The sequence below is a fragment of the Mastigoproctus giganteus genome, chromosome 5 (assembly GCF_048544385.1).
Source record: "Mastigoproctus giganteus isolate SK-2022 chromosome 5, ASM4854438v1, whole genome shotgun sequence".
Lineage (NCBI taxonomy): Eukaryota > Metazoa > Arthropoda > Arachnida > Uropygi > Thelyphonidae > Mastigoproctus > Mastigoproctus giganteus.
Window position 1 is genome coordinate 139327622 of NC_143579.1, and position 20758 is coordinate 139348379.

Here is a 20758-nt window from a genome sequence, read left to right on the forward strand (position 1 = left end):
CAATGAAAACTATGCGGAGATGAGGGGGAACCCCTGGTGCCATCTGACACTAAATACACCTTACCGTTAGTGGTTTCCATTTTAGACATGTGGTTTCAATTTTTTTGAAAGGTAGCTTTCACCTTTTCTTAGACAATTAATTTTTAAAATTTTTTGTAATAATCCTCACTCTCCCCATTTACATTTCTCTGTGATTTCAATGGGTTTACCAAATAAAAATTATTAAAATGTGAAAGAAGAGGTTAAAGTACAACCGTATACTGTGAGTTGTATACAAAAGTTGAGTGACACATGATACCAATATCACAATGCATTACGACGTAGTGGGGTTAAGTGATGGTTAACAGAGACTGACAGTAAATAGGGTGACGAACAAAGTTCTACTGTAAATGGGCTCTGTTAGTATTACTAAAAGAGTAAAAACAGATGCTTGTATACCTTGTTGTACACCAATGCTATAACCATAGTAAATAAATTTGAGGTATTTGAAGTACTGCTCAAGTCATCAAATACATATGTTATGGAGATATAAACATGGTGTCACTCAGATATAATGAATTGGAAAATAGGGAGAGTACAATGTGTACAGAAAGAACGTTTATTTATTTAATTAGGCAGTCTCGGTCAACATTTGGCACCCCCACCATTTCTGGTTGTGTTTTTTTTTTTTTTTTTTTTTTTTTAATTTGGAGTCTTGAAGTGTCCCGGTTAATCGAGAGTCTGCTGTATATAAGAAATGTAGAACAGTTATTGTTAGATTTCTGTTAAACACAATTATTGCAACTCTAAGTTTCTCCTCCTTTGGAATTATTATGCAAACCGTGAGTGGATATCCTACTAATTTCCGTTTTAGCTCATATGGCTCCAGCAAACATGCAATGTCAATATTTCTCTACTTGAAACAATTCTAATATCATCAGCCACCAGCTTAGATCTCTGTACATTTAATTATAGTATTTTCAGTTTATTGTATTGATTTTATTTTAATTTTACTTTCCATTATCGATGGGAATTTTTTCTATCTCTTTCTTTTACATTTCTTAACACTCACAAATATTTAGAACATTTTGTGTTCCTGACTAAATTCCTTGCCTCTATTCTCTTCCCTTCCCAACAGTTATTACAACGTGGTTGCCTCCTCTTTTCTTGAAATCTTATTATTGCATGCCCTTTCTTTCCACAATGACTGTATACTGAATCCTTATTACTACAATTCCTTGCAGTGTGGCCAGATTTTTGGCATTTGTAATTTATAAGTGGAAATCATTGCAACGACAACTTGCCATTCTGACCAATATTTTTTTCTTTGGCTTAATAAAATTTCCTGTATTTCCACCTCTGTTATCCAATTCCTTCCAGTTTAGGTTTTATTTTCACTGAAAAATCTAATTATGACTTGCTGGTTAATTTTTTTCCTTAAAATACCCATTTGAACAATACTCTTGTCATATAGATCAGTTAAAGAGTCTTATATGCTTATTTCCTTTTCTTCTTCTTCAAGAGGAGTGTTTCCATTTACAATGGGTTTCCTCAGCCTACAAGTTATTTTTTGGTAGGAATTTTTTCCTGCCATAAAGTGGGTTTAAGATGTCTTGGTCTGTTAAGCCTCGGGTGTCATGCACTCCCATACTCCATCCATCCATGTCCTCCTAGGACAAGGATGGATGGAGTATGGGATATCCTGGAATGGATACCTTCTTCCAGGAGGTATCCATTCCAGGATAGCCTTGGATATCTGGTTTCTTGCATCCGTTTTACACATCCCATACCATGTTAAACGTTTTTCTTTGATAGTGTCAATAATATTATTTTTTCGCTTCCATTTTCTCTCTTATGTCTTCATTCCATTTTCTGTCTCTTCTAGAAGTTCTTGCTGAGCATCTCCGAAAATCCATTTCTGTGGAGAACAATTTGTTTTCCACTCGCGTATTCAATGTCCAGGTTTCCACTCCATACAATAGAAGACTTTGTACAGTCGTTTGAAATATAAGTTTCTTTGTTTTATTTAGAATATTTCTGCTCCATAGAACAGAATTTAACATGCCGACAGCCTTTCTGCCATCTGCAATTCTCTTACTGATCTCTGCTTGGGATGATCCATCACTTTGTAAGATTGATCCTAAATATTTGAATTTATCGACTTGTTTGATTTTAAAACCTGCAATATTTAGAATGTGTCCTGATCCTGAAGACAATGTTTCAGTCTTGATAAAATTGATTTTTAGACTCCATTGTTTATATTCCTTAAACAATTGACGACATGCATAGTCTGCATCTTCTAAGTCTTGTACTATCACACCTGATCATCTGCAAAAAGTAAATTGTGAATATAGGTGTTCTTATTAATCGGCAATCCCATTTTATTGCATTTTTTTTTATCAGGATCTTAGGCAGATGTTGATATAAATTTTGAAAAGTGTTGGAGATATGCAACAGCCTTGTAATAAACCTTTTGAAGTGTGGAATTCAGGTGATAAAGCTGATCCCACTTTAATTCTGTATCTGTTATTCCTGTAAATTGTCTTAATAATGCTAATCAGTTGTCCATCAATATTTGCCTCTTTCAGTTGCTTCCCATAAGAGTTTTCTTGGGACACTGTCATATGCCTTTTCAAGGTCAATGAAAATCAAAGATTTCTTTTCCTTTCAATTGTCATTTTTCAAGGATCTGTCATACTGTTGAGATATGGTCATGACCTCCGGGCTAAAAAACCACTTTGTTCTTCTGACACTTTGATTCGGGTTTCTAAATGTTTCCTGATCCATTTTCCAAGAATCTTTAACAGAAACCAGCATTCTGTTTTCTCAAGTATTTAAGGACCTTCCACAATTCTGCTGACCGCTTGAAGCCCAATTTGCTATTAATAGTCGTGCATTTCCTTTCCCATTCTTCATTTTTCACTTCTATTACCAACCAATTTGCTATTTTCTTACAATTTTCTTTAAATATTCGTAGATTTCGTAGAAATTGTCTTAATAATGCTAATCAGTTGTCCATCAATATTTGCCTCTTTCAGTGCTTCCCATAAGAGTTTTCTTGGGACACTGTCATATGCCTTTTCAAGGTCAATGAAAATCAAAGATTTCTTTTCCTTTCAATTGTCATTTTTCAAGGATCTGTCATACTGTTGAGATATGGTCATGACCTCCGGGCTAAAAAACCACTTTGTTCTTCTGACACTTTGATTCGGGTTTCTAAATGTTTCCTGATCCATTTTCCAAGAATCTTTAACAGAAACCAGCATTCTGTTTTCTCAAGTATTTAAGGACCTTCCACGATTCTGCTGACCGCTTGAAGCCCAATTTGCTATTAATAGTCGTGCATTTCCTTTCCCATTCTTCATTTTTCACTTCTATTACCAACCAATTTGCTATTTTCTTACAATTTTCTTTAAATATTCGTAGATTTCTTCAGTATTACATTTTATCTCTATGTTAATTGCAGCATCCAATCTCTGGATGAAGTTGTTTCTAATGGTGTCATCCTGAAGTAGTTCAACATTAAATTGATCCACTTGTAGCATTTCTTCTTCCCTGCATTGTTGGTTGTCCACGCTTATTTTCTTAATCCAGTTCCCCCTCAGTGTTGTTTTAACAAGAAAATGATTAGATCCACATTTGGCTCCTCTATAAACTCTTACATCTTTCAATACATATGTCCCTGAATGTTTTGAAATAATGTAATCTATAACTGATCTAATTTGTCTTGTCTCCTGTGACCAAGTATATTTATGGGTATCCTTGTGTTGGAAAAATGTGTTGTTTATTCTCAAGTTGAACTGTTCACAAAGATTGAATAGTCTATCTCCGTTGTTCCTCTCTTTCTCTCCAATAACTGATATTTTGTTCTTAGGGATTTTTTCTATTAGTTCTCTCAGATCCTCCCAAAATTCATCCTTCAAGGTTGTTGTTTGGTTTTTAGGAGCATTATCAACTAAGGCCATATTGCTCCGGGATATGCGGTGGTCATTCTCTGACCTTTCCGCATCCTCTGTATTTGGTGGTGACGGGCTCGAACCCCGGTATAATCAAGAAGCGTGTGCTACGCACTGCTGCTCCTTCCCACCTGGCTTCTGAGGTGCCCCTTCAAGGTATCAGCCGTGTCATTAGTCGGGGGAATATATTCCCAAAATACATATTTCTCTCCCATACATTGTCAAATCCAATGAGATCATTCTTTCATTAGTAAATTGCCAGTTTTTGATGTTATTTTCAATTTCTTTTTTAACAGCAATAGAAACTCCTGCTCTTGCTCTTTTAGTCTTATCGACTCCACTCCAACAATGGTAGTATTCTCCCATTATTTCTTCTCCACATCCCTTTTTTCTTTGTCTCCGATAACACAACGATGTCTAAATTGAATTTTTGCAGTTCATCCGGAAGAAAGTTTCTTTTAGTTGAAAGACCCTGAATATTCCAGTATCCCAAAATCATTGTCCTTTTCCGTTTGCCGAGTTGTTTCCGAAAGTGCAGTCCGTTTTCATTTTCACTTGTAGGTCTTTTACATTTGTGTATTTTTTTTTTTTTTTTTTTTTTGGGTAGTTGTTGGCGTATCGGCTTCTGTGGCCATAATGCACCTCCCAAGGTTTTTGCAGTACTTTGATCCATGCCCGAGGCGGGATTCGAACCCGCGACCTTTCGGTTGCCAGGCAGGCACTTTACCCACCCGGCTAGCCTGGTCGGCTTTGTGTATTTTTTACACCAAACGAGAAGCTAGCCCATTGCAGCAACCCCCAACCTGGATGGCCAGAGTAATTCTCTCTTAGTCTGGCCTGGGAGGCCCTACCAGTAGCTAAGCTACTGCCGACTTAGCACTCTGGGTCATTGGGACATGCAAGCCCCCCCCCCCCCAAACCACCACCACGACAAGATAGAGAATACCATCGGGGGAGTTATTTCCACATCATAAATAATAATTTTTGGTCCTGGTGTTTTTTTTTCAGCATTGCAAAATTAACTCCAAATCTAGTTCCTTTTATGTCTCAGTTTCAACTATTTATTTCCTTATTTGCAATTTTCCTTACTTTCCTTATTCTCTACACTTTTTCCATTAATTTCCCTAGTGATTGCCTTCTCAAAGCCTGTTTTTAAAATCCGATCCTCCCTTGGCCTTAATAATTAAGACATTGTCATCATCATGTTTCCTTTTCCTGTTTCCCTTCATAGAATCCTCATGATTCACCTCTTTATTCTCTCGTTTATCTTAAGTATGTCACTATATAGTTTTCCTCTCAACACCTTTGTTGTCTAATTTTCTTCCACCATATATGTAAATAATTTTAACTTTCAATTTCTCATTATTCACTCCAAATCCTACTAGTGCACTCTCCAATACTGCCCACCATGCCAAATATCACTTATCTTTCTGCTCAAACCAATTTCTTTTGCAAACAAGTATCCTTCAATATCCCTTCCCAATTCCATAATCAGTTCATTGAAAGAGTATAGACCTATTCTTCCTGTTACTTCACCCCCTATTTGTTGATCTACCATGTTAATAGTGATTTCTTCATTTTCTTCCAATTCTACCTTTGGCTCATAGTCCAAATCTGAGTCCTCCTCTTCCACTGGTATTTCTTCCATAATTTATTCCATTTTCTTCATGTTTTGTCTTTGCTTACTGTACACTTTGTCTTTATTTTTACTTCCTAATGCCATAGCTAAGACTGTTCTCTTTCACATTTAGAATTTCTTCTCCCACCTCCTTATTTATTTTTTCCTTATTAGGTTTTTGCCTTTATTTTTTTAGAATCATATATTCCTTCTGGTCCTCTGTTGGTTTATTGGGGACCTGCTTTTGTAAAAGCAACAGAGGTTTATTGTTGGTTTTCTAGGGCTCTACCTGAAACAGTCTTTTCCCATTCTAATTCCCTCTCATTTAACTCTACATCTTCAACCATCCTTTTCATTTTTTCACTATCTATTTTTCCATCTTTGATCTCCTTCTTATAATCCAATTTTCTTGATATGACCTTTTTATTCTGCCTTTTCTTTTTTCCACTGTTTAATTTCTTCAAAGTTTTCTTATTGTTTCAGCAGCATCCTTTCAATATTCTTTCTTATTTAGAACAATATCGACATCCAGTCCATTTAGCAAAGGTTTTTCAATTCAATTTGAAAAACCTCATCCCTACCTAATATACTCTCTAAGTCACTCAATACCATTTTATCAAAGTCCACATGACTTACTATACATATTTCCCTACCTTCCTTGTCCCCTCATTTAAATTAATTGTATTTGTCACTAAAAATCCTTATTGCTGCTCTCTTTTTTATCTCCTTTCCCCTGTATTAATATCATATGCCATTCTGTTTGTGTATTATTACCTTTTGTGGTGTGCCTTATATTATTGTTATGAGTGTATATAAAATCAGATGGAACACCAACTGAAGTATCTCTGGTAATATTATTTTATTCACTCTATATTGTTATGTGCCACCACTACCAATTTTTTTCTTCTTCATCTATTCACCAAAATGCCACTGTAATGTTTTCATATGGGGAAAAACTATTTCATACCTCTCCCCCTAATTAATTTTTTTTATACTTTAAATATCCCTTCTGTGCTCCCCCACCAGCCCTACATAGCTGTATACTGTTTATGAAGTTCATTCAATTTCTTAGATAAATAGATATTTATCTTCCGAGATCTCAACTTATCTTCAACAAAATGGCTGTTGCTTTGTTAACCTATTTTCTAATACAAAATTGTGCATTTCTCAATATTGAATATTAAATCTTAAATGTTTAAATAGTGATTTCCTATATAACTCCTTTATTTCTTGGTGGGATACATATGTATTATTGATTAGTTTTCTTACTATTTATTTTTATACCTTCAATCAATGAATTAATTTATGAGGTGGCATTATTATCCATCTTTCTTCTTCAGTATATGACTAATGTCTGCTATTTATGAGAGGGCACACTGGTCGCGGAAGAGAACAGTCGGGAGATTTTTGGCTGCTGTAAAGGAATAAGTAGGTTTTTTTTTTTTTTTTTTTACTGTATTCTTCGTTAATTAACATACTAAATTGTATTCTACAAAGATATTAAATAGGTTTAATGGCATTCATTAGCTTCTTTTTTTGAATTTAACTAGTGAATTTTGGAAGGTACAACTCACCGGTGTAGGTGCCAATATTGTTGAACTAGCTGCCATATTGTAGTTGATAAGAAATAGCGTAACGTCTATATCTCGAACTGATAGCGTAAGGTTTCCTCTCTTTGCAACTTGACTTTCTCCAGTCCAACTTTCCTAACAGTGAGGTAATTTTCCTTGGCGATTTTAATGTTCACAACTCCAGCTGGCTTCCGTTTTCTAGTCACACCGACCCAGCTGGTCGAGATGCTGAGGCTTTTGCAATTACTAATGACCTTGCACAGATTGTTCATTTACCTTCAAGAATACTAGACAATCCTATGCATGCAGTCAACATGCTTGATCTTTTTCTCACAAACAACCCTTCTAAGCACACAGTCGAAGTGAGAGGTCCTTTAGGCACTTCAGATCACAACTTGGTGATTATCTCTTCTCCAATGGAGCCTTTATCTCATGGCTATTCCCAACCTCATATTGTTTGACATAACAAGAATGCAAAACGGATGACCTGCAAGATTTCTTTTTTCTTTTCCTTGGTCAGATTACTGTTTCAAAACTTCTAATGTCAACGTTTGCTCAGATCGTGTCAGTGAAATTATTCTTGCAGGAATGGAATCCTTTATCCCACACTCCACTTTAAAGTCTCATTCTTTATCTAAACCTTGGTTTTCCAATAAATGTGCTAAGGCTGTTCAAGAGACGAACGTTGCATATCATAATTGGCTTGTTTCTAATTTGTCAGCTTCATTTTCTGCCTACACCAAAGTTCGCAACAATTGTAAAGCAGTTATTAATCAGTCCAAACTAGAGTTTCAACAGGCTAAGAGTAGAAAACTTGCTTCTTGCCTTAATGGTAGCCGAGCATTCTGGTCTCTTGCCAAAGCTATTGGCCGCAACTTTTGCCCATCTCTGCTCCCACCTCTTTAAATATTCGTAGATTTCTTCAGTATTCCATTTTATCTCTATGTTAATTGAAGTGACAACAGAACTATCTGGTAGTTCTGTTGTCACTTCAGCCAAGGATAAAGCTGACCTGCTAGCATCCCATTTTTATTCCTACTCATGTATTAATTATCTTGGTAAAACAACTCCCACCATTCCCAACATGATCCATTCAGTGCCTCCTGTGGTCTTCCGTCAAAAGGATGTCAGAAAGATTTTGACGAATCTTGATGCTAAGAAAGCTCCAAGTCCCGATGGTATTTCTCCACTTGTTCTCAAAACCTGTGCTCCTGAACTTACTCCTATTCTTTGCCGCCTTTTTTTACTTTCTTATTCCAAAGGTGTTTTTCCTTCTGCTTGGATATTGGCTCATATCCAGCCAGTTCCTAAAAAGGGTGACAAATCTCTCCCATCCAATTATCATCCCATTGCAATTACTTCTACTCTTTCTAAAGTAATGGAGAAATCAATTAACTGCCAACTCTTAAAACTACCAAGAAACCTTCCATCTGATCAACGATCACCAGTATGAATTCCATCAGTGTCGATCCACTGGTGATATTCTGGCTTATGTTAGCCATTTATGCACTAATTCAGTGAAAAGGTTCGGTGAAACACAAGTAGTTGCTCTTGACAACTCAAAGGCTTTTGATAGTGTTTGGCATAAAGGTCTTCTAAACAAACTTCCATCTTATGGTTTGCCAAATGTTTTTTGTAATTGGTTATCTAGTTTTCTCTCTGATCGCTCACTGAGGGTAATGGTAGATAGCTCTCTAACTTCTCCACTAATGCCGGTGTCCCCCAAGGTTCAGTTCTTTCCCCCATTTTTCCCTCTTAATGACCTTCTATATTAATGACCTTCTTCCATTGACTGGAAATCCTATCCATAGTTTTGCCGATGATAGCACATTGCATTATACTTTCCATTTTGAGAAACCTTGTCCTGCTCAATCAGCTTCAACTTCTCGAAATTCTGCTACCAATTCCTTAAATGCCGGTAATTCTCCAGTGGAGCAAAGACAACTAAGCTGATTTCAATCCTTCTAAAACTCAGTCTTGTCTTATATCGCGCAAAAAGGATTCTTCTGCTCCTATGCTTATCTTTGGTGACACTCTGATTTCTAGGCAAACTGATATATCTCTTTTGAGGATTACCCTGACTTCTAATCTCTCTTGGCACAAGCACATTACAAATATTGCTTCCTCTGCATCTAAAAAACTTGGTTTTCTCTTTCGCTCTCCGTGTTACCTTTCTTCCAAACAGCTGCTCACTCTGTATAAATCGCAAATCTGCCCTACCATGGAATATTGTTCCCACATTTGGGTTGTGCTCCCAAAACCTCTCTCAGGCTTCTTGATTCCATTGAAGAGGGCAGTTAGATTAATTAATGATTCATCTCTAACAGAATCTCTCCACTCATTGTCTCAGACGTACTATTTCTGCTGCATGCCTCTTCTACAGATATTTCCATGGGCACTGTTCTTCTGAATTGGCTTCTATAATTCCTGCTCTCTCTTTCAAAACAGTCCGAACACGTGCAGCCACCAGCCAATATCCATTTACTGTCCAACTCCAAACTCACAGAACCAACTTTTCATCATCCTTGTTTATTCATTCAACAGCCGTTTTCTGGAACAACCTTCCTTCATACGTATTTCCTGAAAATTAGTCTACAGAAGTCGAATGTCAACAAATATCTTCTTTCGTCTTCTCAACCTCCAACCCAAGCACGGTACTAAGTACTTTAGGTTCTAATACCTCTCGTGTTTGGGGTTTACATAAAAAAAAAAAAAAAGGTATAACGTAAAACTAGATAGCTTAATACAAAGCACTGTATTAGGAATCTGTGTGCGTATTATAGTATTATCAATTAATAAAAAATATTTATTAATTTTATTATTTTTCATTGTTAATTAAATTGTATTTAAACAGAAATCATGATCCAGACTAGAGCTATTCACAGACTAGCAAGAGTGCTGTGCTCGGGGGAGAAACGAAGGTGGTGATTCTCCAATGAATCACAAAATGTGATGTGTTTGCATACCTTTCTAAAACAGGCACTAGCTAGGTGCGTAGAATCAAGAAATTAGGCACCAACTCAGCATTCTGATGTGCGCCTATGAGAGCTTGAGGTGTAGGGTAAATGCCCTTGAAGAAGTTAATATGAGGGGCCCATCAAGCTCTCAGTTGCCCAGCTCAATGGCACAGCTCACTCCTGTGCATCAGGCAATGCAGAGGCAAACTCCAAGGCAGAATGTGCTGGTACCACAGGAACTAGTTATTGTTGGCGACTATTGTCAGGGAGACGGGAAATATACTCTGCAAGAAGGATAGGTGGAACAGGACCAGGGTATGGCTGCCACGGGCAAACAATGACATTGTATAGAGCAAATATATTTTAATGGCACAAAAGGTGATACTGTTGTACACATTGGAACTAATGACATTAAGAGATCTGCAGATTTACTCAACAAGTACAGGTCACTGTTGAAAAAGTTTGAGAGTTGGGATTGAAAGTGAACGTGTCTGAAATTCTGCCTAGACACAACAGTAGGGAGTATATGAGAGTCTTGTCAATCGCTTCGGCCCTGGAGAAATTGTGCAAGGGTCATGGAGTATAATTTTTTTTAAGCATGGTCTGTGCTTGTTGATAGGAGAGATTGCTTCTGCAGGAATGGAGTACACTTAAATAGAAAGGGTGCAAGAATATTTGCTGATGCTATCGAAGCAGTGTTAGTGGGTCAGAAAACTGTTAGCTTGGGGAGGATACACAGACTAAAAGGCCGCAGGCATGGGCAAAAGTAATTCTTGCACTGCTTCTATTAGAATGAGCAGCAGCCTGAAAAGCAAGGCAATAGACATTTCCAGGACTGCTGGGAGTCATAGTGGAACAAGTGAATACATGGGTTGTGTTAGGGTAACTAAGAGTAGAAACAGGTGCATGTATACTTGCATGTACACCAAAGCTAGGAGTATAGTTAACAAATTTGATGAGCTTGAAGTGCTAGTCGAAACATCAAAGACAGATACTGTTGGGATATCAGAGACATGGGGTCACACACACAGACAAACAGTGCAGAATTGGAATTTGGGGAGTACAATGTGTACGAAAAGGATAGCGGACAGGAAGGGGGGGGAGGGGTTATGCTGTTAGTTAAGAAACACAAAATCTAAGGAAGTGCATCCAATTGATGTGGGTGGACAATGCAATGTTGAGTCTGTTTGGTGTGACATAAACACTGGGAAACAAAAAATGAGAGTAGGTGTGTGTTCTGGCCTAATGAGTATAATGAGCAATTGTGCAGAGAAATAGAGTGGGCCAGTAAATCAGAATGTCTTATAATGGAGGATTTTAACTTTCCAGATATTGACGGGAACTTGTGGGTTTGTCACTCGCACACTAGCAAGACTTTTGTGGATTTATTGGATGACTGTTTTCTACCGAACATGTTCGAGAAGCAACCAGACTGAGTAATTCTTGATCTGATTATCAGCAGTGATTATTCCTGCATTAAGAATTTGCAGATAAAGCAACCACTAGGTGGCAGTGATCACAATGTACTGATGTGGGAATTAGTTAAGGATGTAACTACCATCTAAAGGGAAGGGCTTTTGCTTTCATACAGGTGACTACAGGGGTCTCAGACAGTTTTAAATTGTATGCAGTGGGATCAACTGATGATGTTACCAAAATTGAATTCTAAATGGAAGCCTTCAGGGACTTAATCTTGGAGGCTACTAGGCTTTTCATACCAACTAACAAATACTGTTCAAGGTTTAGGCCTAAATGGATGTCAGGTGAATTAGTGAGGCTCATGGCAGAGAAGAAAAATGTGTGGGATACATATAAAGTATCAGTTGACACAGAAGCCTATGGCACATATAAGCTAGTGTATAATCAAGTCACAAAGGAGGTTAGGCAGGCGAAGGCAGATTACAAGAAATCGTTGGCAAAGGATGCAAAGAAAAACAGCAAAGAGTTCTTTACTTATGTGAACTCTAGAAGGAAAGGGATAAATTAGATTGGACCACTTAACATAGATGGGTTAACTATTGATGATCATGCTCAGGTAGCTGACAAACTGAATGAGTATTTTGCATCTACATTCACACACGAGGAGTTATTCAAGGAGGGGAATGCTAGAAGCTTATCAAACTAACTAGGAGCTAAGTGATTTTGTAATAACTGAGAGCACCGTGGAGAAGAAATTGTTGAAGATAAACATAAAAAAGCACCCGGGGTGAATGGGATCTATCCAGATATATTAAAGGAGGCAGCAAAGGAAGTAAGCAAACCCTTGGGCATAATTATGAGAGCTTCTTTGGACTCAGGGGAGGTACCCATGGACTGGAGATGTGCAAATGTGACCCCAATTCACAAAGGTGGATCAAAGGGCGACAAGTAATTATAGACCTGTTAGTTTAACTTCTGTTCCAGGAAAATTAATGGATGCACTGATAAAAGAAGCACTGCAGGATCATCTAGACAAGACTTCAGTTATACCTCAGACACAGCAGGGTTTTGTTAAGGGAAAGTCTTCCCTGACCAATTTGATTGGATACTATGATGTGGTCAGAAAGGAACTGGATGCAGGGAATAACTTGGATATCATATATTTGGATCTTAGAAAGGCTTTTGATACTGTTGCACATGGAAGACTGGTGAACAAATTGCTGCTTTGGATAAAGGGATGGTTGAGTGGGAGAAGACAGTGGTAATCAATGGTCACTGCTCATCATAGACTAATGTTATTAGTGGAGTCCTTCAGTGTTGGGTCTATTGTTGTTTTCTATATTTATAAATGATATTGATGATGATGGTATATCAAGCTTGTGCCGACCGGGCTAGCCGAGTGGGTAAAGTACCTGCCCGGCAACCCAAAGGTCGCGGGTTCGATTCCCGCCTCGGGCTTGGATCAAAGTACTACAAAAACCTTGGGAGGTGCAATATGGCCACAGAAGCCGATGCGCCAACAACTACCAAATCAGAAAAAAAAAAAAAAAAAAAAAATCAAGCTTGCAGACGATATGAAGGTTGGCAGGGTTCTTATGGACACTAATGACAGTATGCTGCTGCTGCAACAGGATCTAGAAAAGTTGAGCAGATGGGCTGAGGTGGCAAATGAAGTTTAACAATGACAAATGTAAAGTTCTACATATGGGACGCAGTAACTCCAGAGTAATGTCTCAACTCTGTGGTACATTGACAGTTGTAGAGAACGATAAGGGCCTGCGGGTAATTGTGCAGGCAGATGTGAAGTTTTCTGATCAGTGCAGATGGTCTGCAAGAGTATCTCGTGGTGTCTTGTCAATGATATTCAGGAATTTTTCTAGCAGGGATAAGGAGATGATTATCCCCTTGTATACAGCAATGTTCAGACCACACCTTGAGTATTGTATACAGGTCTGGAGGCCTCATTTTAAGAAGGATGTAAAGCTGTTGGAAGGAGTACATAGAAGGGCAACAAGATTAGTGAATGGAACAAAGGTTGCTTTTCGAAGAAAGGCTTAAGTTTTGCAAATTACAGTGTCTGGAGACTAGGCACCTGCGAGGTGATCTGATTGAGGTGTATAAAGCCTTGAATGCTTTGAGCATGCTCAATGCTGTTGGGATTCTTCCTCTTGCTCAGAAAAATCACCTGAGAGGGGACAAATTGAAATTGAGGAAAGACAGATGTAGAATATGTGTGGGGATTTGCCTTTAGCCAACGGTTAGTTGGTTGGTGGAACAGACTTCCATCCTTTGTTGTAAAAGTTGATAGCCTAAATAAATTTAAGGTTGGGCTGGACAGGTATTTGAAACGAACTGAGGGGTGAAATGCGAGGGTTTTTTTTTTTTTTTTTTGGCTGATGCTGCATAAGCTTGCATCATGTGCCTCTACTAATGCTAATGTCTTCTATTTTCAGGAAAATTTACTTATGCTTTTCCATTTGTGACATTTTGATAATACTACTTGATTTAATATTTAAAAATTATAATGCATTACAGTGTCTACTCTGTCATGATCTTTAAAATCTATTACCTAAAGATGTTTTAGAAATCAGTATTTCTAAATCAAAAGGCAAATGTTTTAGAAATCAGTATTAAAATTTGTTATGAAACAGAAATTTATAATTTATAACTTTTTTTTTATGGTTTGGTGTTTTACATAACATGTATTCTGTTTGTATAAGTAATTTCTCTTTAATTTGGATAGCTTAACAGAGAGAATAGTTCCAGCTCAGAAAGGAAGCAGATCTCAGCAAAAGAAATTGAAGTATCTCTGAAAAAACCAAAGTACTAGAACTTAAATCTCCAATTTTGCCTTATTTTAGTTAGTCAGAACAGCTGTAATTCCCTATTTTTGTAGCTTGAAAGTCAGAACAACCCACTTAAAAAGATTGAAGCAATTTAATATCATACAAAATATATTCTGTTTGCTTGATGTGTTGCTCCAAAGTACAACTTCTGAAACATATTTTTATCTTCAATAACTTAATTAAATTTAAGAAAATGAATCAATCTGACTCGTATGTTTCTTATATCTGTATATATTTGTTAAATATATAATCATTATTTTAAAAACTCATGAAAGTGAATGCAGCATGAGACTGAATGCAGGTTGTGTGCATTCAGTCTGGTTCTTGGATGTTTTGCTGTGATCTAATGCATCAACAATATTTGAATGCTTAGGTAAAAAAAAAAAAAAAAAAAAAAAAAAACATTCCAAAATGTGCCTTTTCAAATTTTAATATATTAAAACATTTCAACAGACATGGCTTTTCTTGAAATAAAGTTTATATCCCCTAATGATTTTGTTGTATGTGTTACAGTTTATCAATATCTTATATGACAAATTCAATTTGAGAGAAACACTTAATAACTCAGTGCTCTGGAACTATATTTCTATACAGACCTTGAAAGATTTGAAACTGTACACCACTCTGCATTTAAATTCAGTCTATGAGTATGTTTTGACAAAGAAATACAGTCATCAAGGGTTGTCATGCTCAACATCACAGATATAACATGGTTATCTGAGCATCAGTCAATGCTGTTGATATCTTAAGTAAATGACATCAACCGAAAGCAAATCTGTCATTTAAAAACAGACTGTTTCAAGTCTTCCATTAGATGGTTATCTTTGACTAGTAAACAAATTCCAGACTATGAAAAATATTTCAAATTTAAATGAGTAGCAATGCAATACAATGTAAGTTTCCAATTAAATGTGTAACAACACTCTTGTACCAGTAATCATTGAGAGAAGGAAATGAATGATTTCATGCATAAAAATCCTTTTTCTTTCCTGACTACCCTGTGATTAATACAGACTCAAATGTAATCTTCATTAAGTGAGATGTTTGTTTATTCATGTTACTTACATATAAAATTGTATTAAGGACTGCTTATATAGGACCACAGTTTTATAAAGCAAATCAGGTTGAAAATAGGGAATGCACACTGATCCCACTGTGAAACACCTAGTGGGTGTGTGTACACATGCACACCAAACCTTCCATTCATTTCACAATTATACATTGTCTCAGTTTTAATCTCAATGATATCATTTCTGTAAATAATCAGGCAAGCTCTGTTTACTTTTTTAAACAGAATTTCAATTAATCATTGCCTCAACTACTGCTCATCTCAGTTGCCCTAATTATTTGCTTTATGATTTCTTTTATTTCAAAGATGGTACTCATGCATATGTCCACTCTGGTATTCCTTCTCGGAGACTTCCTAATTTGTAGTCTCCTCTTTGAGGTCCTTTGGCACAATCTTTATGTCCCATTTTGTCAGACTCATCTGTTACCTCTACAATTTCCAAACTCCATTAATCACTTGGAACTATTTGACTTATTTTCTCTGAAAGTCCAGTCTAACTTTCTTAATGATTAGGTAATTTTCTTTGGCAATTACACTACTTGCAACAGCAGATGACTTCAGTTTGTTAGTTACATATTTCCAGCTGGCCAAGATGCCAAAATTTTTCAAGTTGCTCACACAACTTTGACTCACTTAACAAGGAAAAATTTGCAGGGTAGGATTGAATTGAAAGTGTCTGAAATTCTGCCCAGACACAATAAGAGGGAAGTACATGTCAATCAATTCGGACAGATTTTGCAAGGCTAGTAGGGTAAAATTTTTCTTGGCATGGTCTGTGCTCTATTGTGTATCCCATCCCTGCTTCTACAGGGATGGGATACACAATAGAAAAGGTGCCAGAATATCTGCTGATGCTGTATAGACAGTGTTAGGTGGGTTGTAAAACTGGTGGCTTGGAGGGGATGTGTGCACAAATTAATAGATTAACAATGGCGGCAGGCAAAGGAAGGCAAAAGTGATTCTTGTACTGTTATAGAAACTTTCAGCAGCCAGGAAAGCAAGGTGTTTGGAGATTGCAAGAATATTTGCTGATGCTATCGAGGCAGTGTTAGGTGGGTTAGAAAACTGCTAGCTTGGGGGGGGATACATGGATTAATACATTACCGGTAGCTGCTGGCAGAGGTGAAAGTGGTTCTTGCACCGCTTCTATTGGAATAAGCAGCAGTGGTGTCAGAGATTTCAGAGACTGCTGGGATTATGCTATTAGTTAAGAAACACAAAATCTAAGGAAGTGCATCCAGTTGACGTGAGTGGACAGTGCAATGTTGAGTCAGATTGGTGTAACACAGTGTTTCTTAACCTTTTTGAGCCGTGACGCAGATTACGGTAGTAGTTTTGGTTTCGCAACCCAAGCAAAGATTAATAAAATAACACATACAGATAACAATTAAATAAATTTTATATTTTAATAATACAAAATACATTACTTATATTGGTAACAACATTAAATTTTATTAATGTGAACCTTGGCTTTGAATAAGTTTTGAAAGATCATCAGTTCTTGGTGTTATATTAGATAGGCTGCACCTTAGGTCATCTTCAGGTTGCAGTCTGTTTCGCAGTTTGGTTTTTGTTATAGTTAGAATTGAAAACCCTGACTTGCACATGTTGTTGCAGAGGGCAGTAGTACTTTCAGTGCTTCGTTTACTAATGTCGGCTTTTTGATTTCAACCAGAATGCAAAGACTGTGCTTTTGTTAAAAGTGTAGCGAAGTGCCTCGTCAGTTTGTATTTCAATGAGTTGCTCTTGTAGGTTATTAATATTGACAAAATCTTCGTGCAAGTCATTTATTTCAAAATTAAATGGCATCTGTACCAAATTATTTTTGAAGAAATCTTCGGGAATATACCGATGAAATTCTACTATTAGGTTTTCTAAATATCTGACGATAATTCCTTGTATGTCAGCATCAGTGAAATTAATGTTTTTATCTTCAATAAATTTTTTAAGGGTTGGGAAAGAGGAAAGTTTCTTTTCTTCCACTTTTTTCTTCCATAATTTTAGCTTACCTTCGAAGCGAAGCATGTTATCTTTTCAACTAATTCGATAAGAGTGTGATTGCGCCCTTGCGTAGATGTATTTAAGTTGTTAATTTCGGAAAAAAATATCTGAAAGATAAGCTGCTTGAAGAATCCATTTGAATCGGAGAATCTTGATACCAGAGGGTGATTTTTCTCAGTCAAAAAAATTTTTAATCTCATTGCGTAATGATAAAACTCACTGAAGCACTTTTCCAAGAGACAGCCATCTGACTTCAGAGTAATATAATGAGTGTTCGTATTCAGCACCGAAATCAGAACACATCTGGTTAAAAATTCGACAATTGAGAGCCCTAAATTTAATAAAATTGACCACCTGAATTATCTCATTTAACACAGTGCACAACTGAGGTGACAGATTTCTTGAAGTAAGATTTTGTCTATGTAGGAAGCAGTGAAAGGTTTTAACCTGCGGATTAACTTCTGTTACTCTTACACAAAAGCCTTGCCAAGCCCCAAGAACTGCTCGTGCATACACTGAAGCATTGATTCCAATTCAATCCTTCCTCCTTGAAAAAAAGAATCTACCATTTGAACACAAAAGCCTTGCCAAGCCCCAAGAACTGCTCGTGCATACACTGAAGCATTGATTCCAATTCAATCCTTCCTCCTTGAAAAAAAGAATCTACCATTTGAAAAATATCTTCTGCTGTTGTTGTAGTGGTCATTTGATCTGCAAAATAAGATTTCTTCCATATCTTTTACATCTGAGTATCGTACATAAACCATCAGTCGATTCATCAAGCTGAATACTAAATATACGACCAATTTTTATAACTGAAATTAGTTGTTTAATATCTTTCGACATATCTATGACATGTGCACAAATTGTATCATTTGACAGGGGAATCTGTTGCACTTTTCTCACAATTTCATCTCCGCAGGTCATCATCATCATCAGCCATTTTCAATCCACTGCAGGATGAAGGCCTCTCCAGCAACTTTCCAGTTCCTTCTGTTTTGAGAAGGAACTGGAAAGTTGTTTTGAGCACTGGCCATCCATTTACTACCCAAAAACTCATGAATTTCATCTATCCATCTCCGCCTTTGTCTTCCAGGTTTTCTTATAGCTCCTCTTGGGTACCATTCTGTTATTTTCTTAGTCCATATGTCATCATGTCTTCGAACTATGTGTCCTGCCCAAGACCATTTTAGTTCTTTAGTTTTGATAAGAATGTCCTTTACTTGAGTTTGCTACCTAATCCATGTGTTTCTCTTCTTATCTAACAGTCTGATTCCCAGTATAATTCGTTCCATTCTTCGCTGTGTAGTTCTCAGCTTCTCTTCCATTCTTTTGGTGAGTGCCCAAGTTTCACTTCCATAAGTCATGGTGGGGAGTATACATTGATTCATTATTTTACGTTTCAGACAAACTGGGATATTGCTCTTCAGTATGTGACTATATTTCCTGAATGCTATCCATCCAAAATTTATTCTTCTCTTGACTTCCAACCATTTATCATTATTACAGCTAATAACTTGTCCCAGATAAGTATATGACTCCATCTTTTCAATTACTGCTCCTTCAATCATTATTTCCCTTTCTGTGGCATACTTGTTCATCATTACTTTTGTTTTAGCCATATTCATCTTTAGTCCAAAATCCTTATTAACTGTGCATAACTGATTAAGATTTTCCTCTAATTCTTTGGGATCGTGGCTTATGACCACAATGTCATCTGCAAATTGTAAATGGTTTAGGTACTCTCCGTTCACATTGACTCCTTTCTGCGACCAGTCTAATCTTCTGAAAGCTTCCTCAAGGGCAGCAGTAAACAGCTTCGGAGATATTGTGTCTCCTTGCCGAACTCCTTTCTCGATTTTAAATTTCCTACTGTCTTTGTCTAGTCTAATAAAGGAGGTAGCACTCTCATATATTTTCTTCAAAATCATAATATATGGAGTATCTATGCCTTGTCTTTCCAGTGCCCGAAACATTGCCCTATACTGTATGGAGCCAAATGCCTTTTCATAATCCACAAATGCCAGGCATAATGGTGTTTTATATTCATTTGCTTTCTCCATTAGCTGTGATATTACGTGAAGGTGATCCATAGTTGACAATCCTGTCCTAAAGCCAGCTTGCTCTTTCGGTTGATTCTCATCAAGTATTCTTTCTAATCTGTTAGTAATGACCCTTGTGAACAACTTGTAGATGTGGGATAACAAGCTAATTGGTCTATAATTTCCAATTTCTGATTTATCTCCTTTCTTATGCAGCAAAACTATGATTGCATTATTCCACTGCTTAGGCATCACACCTTTTCTAATGCACTTTGTGAAGAGCCTTGCCAGTTTTTGTGTTATGTCTCTTCCTCCCAATTTTAACAACTCTACAGTAACTTCATCTTCCCCCCAGGGCTTTCCGATTCTTCATTTCCTTCAATGCACGTTCTACCTCATCAGGAAGAATATCGGGTATGTCGTATGTGTTGCTACTTTGCAATCCATCTTCCCCACTGCTGGTATCATTCCCTCACTCCTTGTATAATTCTCTATAGTAGTCTTCTGCTATTTGAATTATGCCTTCTCTGCTGTTTATAAGTACACCATCACTATTCTTCAGTTTCAGTATCATTTGTCTTTCTGTATTACTGCTTATGGCTGCTGATTATTACCTACTCCGCAGGTAATACGCACCATATCAATAGCAGCTGGTTTTATAAGATTTTCCCCAATGGTACGAGACTTCTGCTTTGAAATCTGCCAAAACACATAACAGGAAGCCAATGTAGCCTGTTGAGCAGAATATACAATACTGTTGTTTGGAGCATCCAAATGCAGTCTTTTGATCAGTTATTCTTTTCTTTCAAAAAAACCAGCAGTCTTTACCAGTAAATGTTTTGTATTTTGTTTCAAAATGCCTTAAGTGTATTTGGCTTCAATGATTCATTATTTAATACTTCACAACATAGTACACACTGTTGTTTGTCTACTCCACAATCATTAATGCAGTGAAATCTAGCTCTAAAAATGCTTCTTTGTATTCGCGTTGTGGCATTATGGGTAGGTTAAATTTTAAGAATCTGTATGTATACAAAAATAATGCTAACATTTGTATAAAAGAATATCATCGTAATCCCACAAGAAATTATTTCAGCTCTGTGCATCAGCAGTATCGTAAGGCATCGATTGAGCAGTGTTCTTTGCGGCTCATGTTTATGATAAGTTTCAGCGAATTCTGAATATCAAGATGCTGTTACTTTCAACGTGCAATGGTTTGAAAGATTTTCAGAATGATATTTGTATGTTTATAACGTATCGTATGTTATTAGGCAAAAATATCATTACTTTTGGAAAATAT

The 20758-nt window shown here is 36.8% G+C and overlaps 1 protein-coding gene across 1 annotated transcript in view; it reads left to right on the plus strand.

The window, feature by feature from the left end:
* LOC150085729 (uncharacterized) overlaps positions 1-14412 on the plus strand; it is a 155528-nt gene extending 141116 nt beyond the window's left edge. The window contains exon 5 of the mRNA XM_090373465.1: positions 14244-14412. Within this exon, the coding sequence (XP_090229591.1) occupies positions 14244-14330 (87 nt within the window). The 3' untranslated portion in view covers positions 14331-14412. The remainder of the gene's footprint in view (positions 1-14243) is intronic.
* The last annotated feature ends 6346 nt before the right edge of the window (positions 14413-20758 follow it).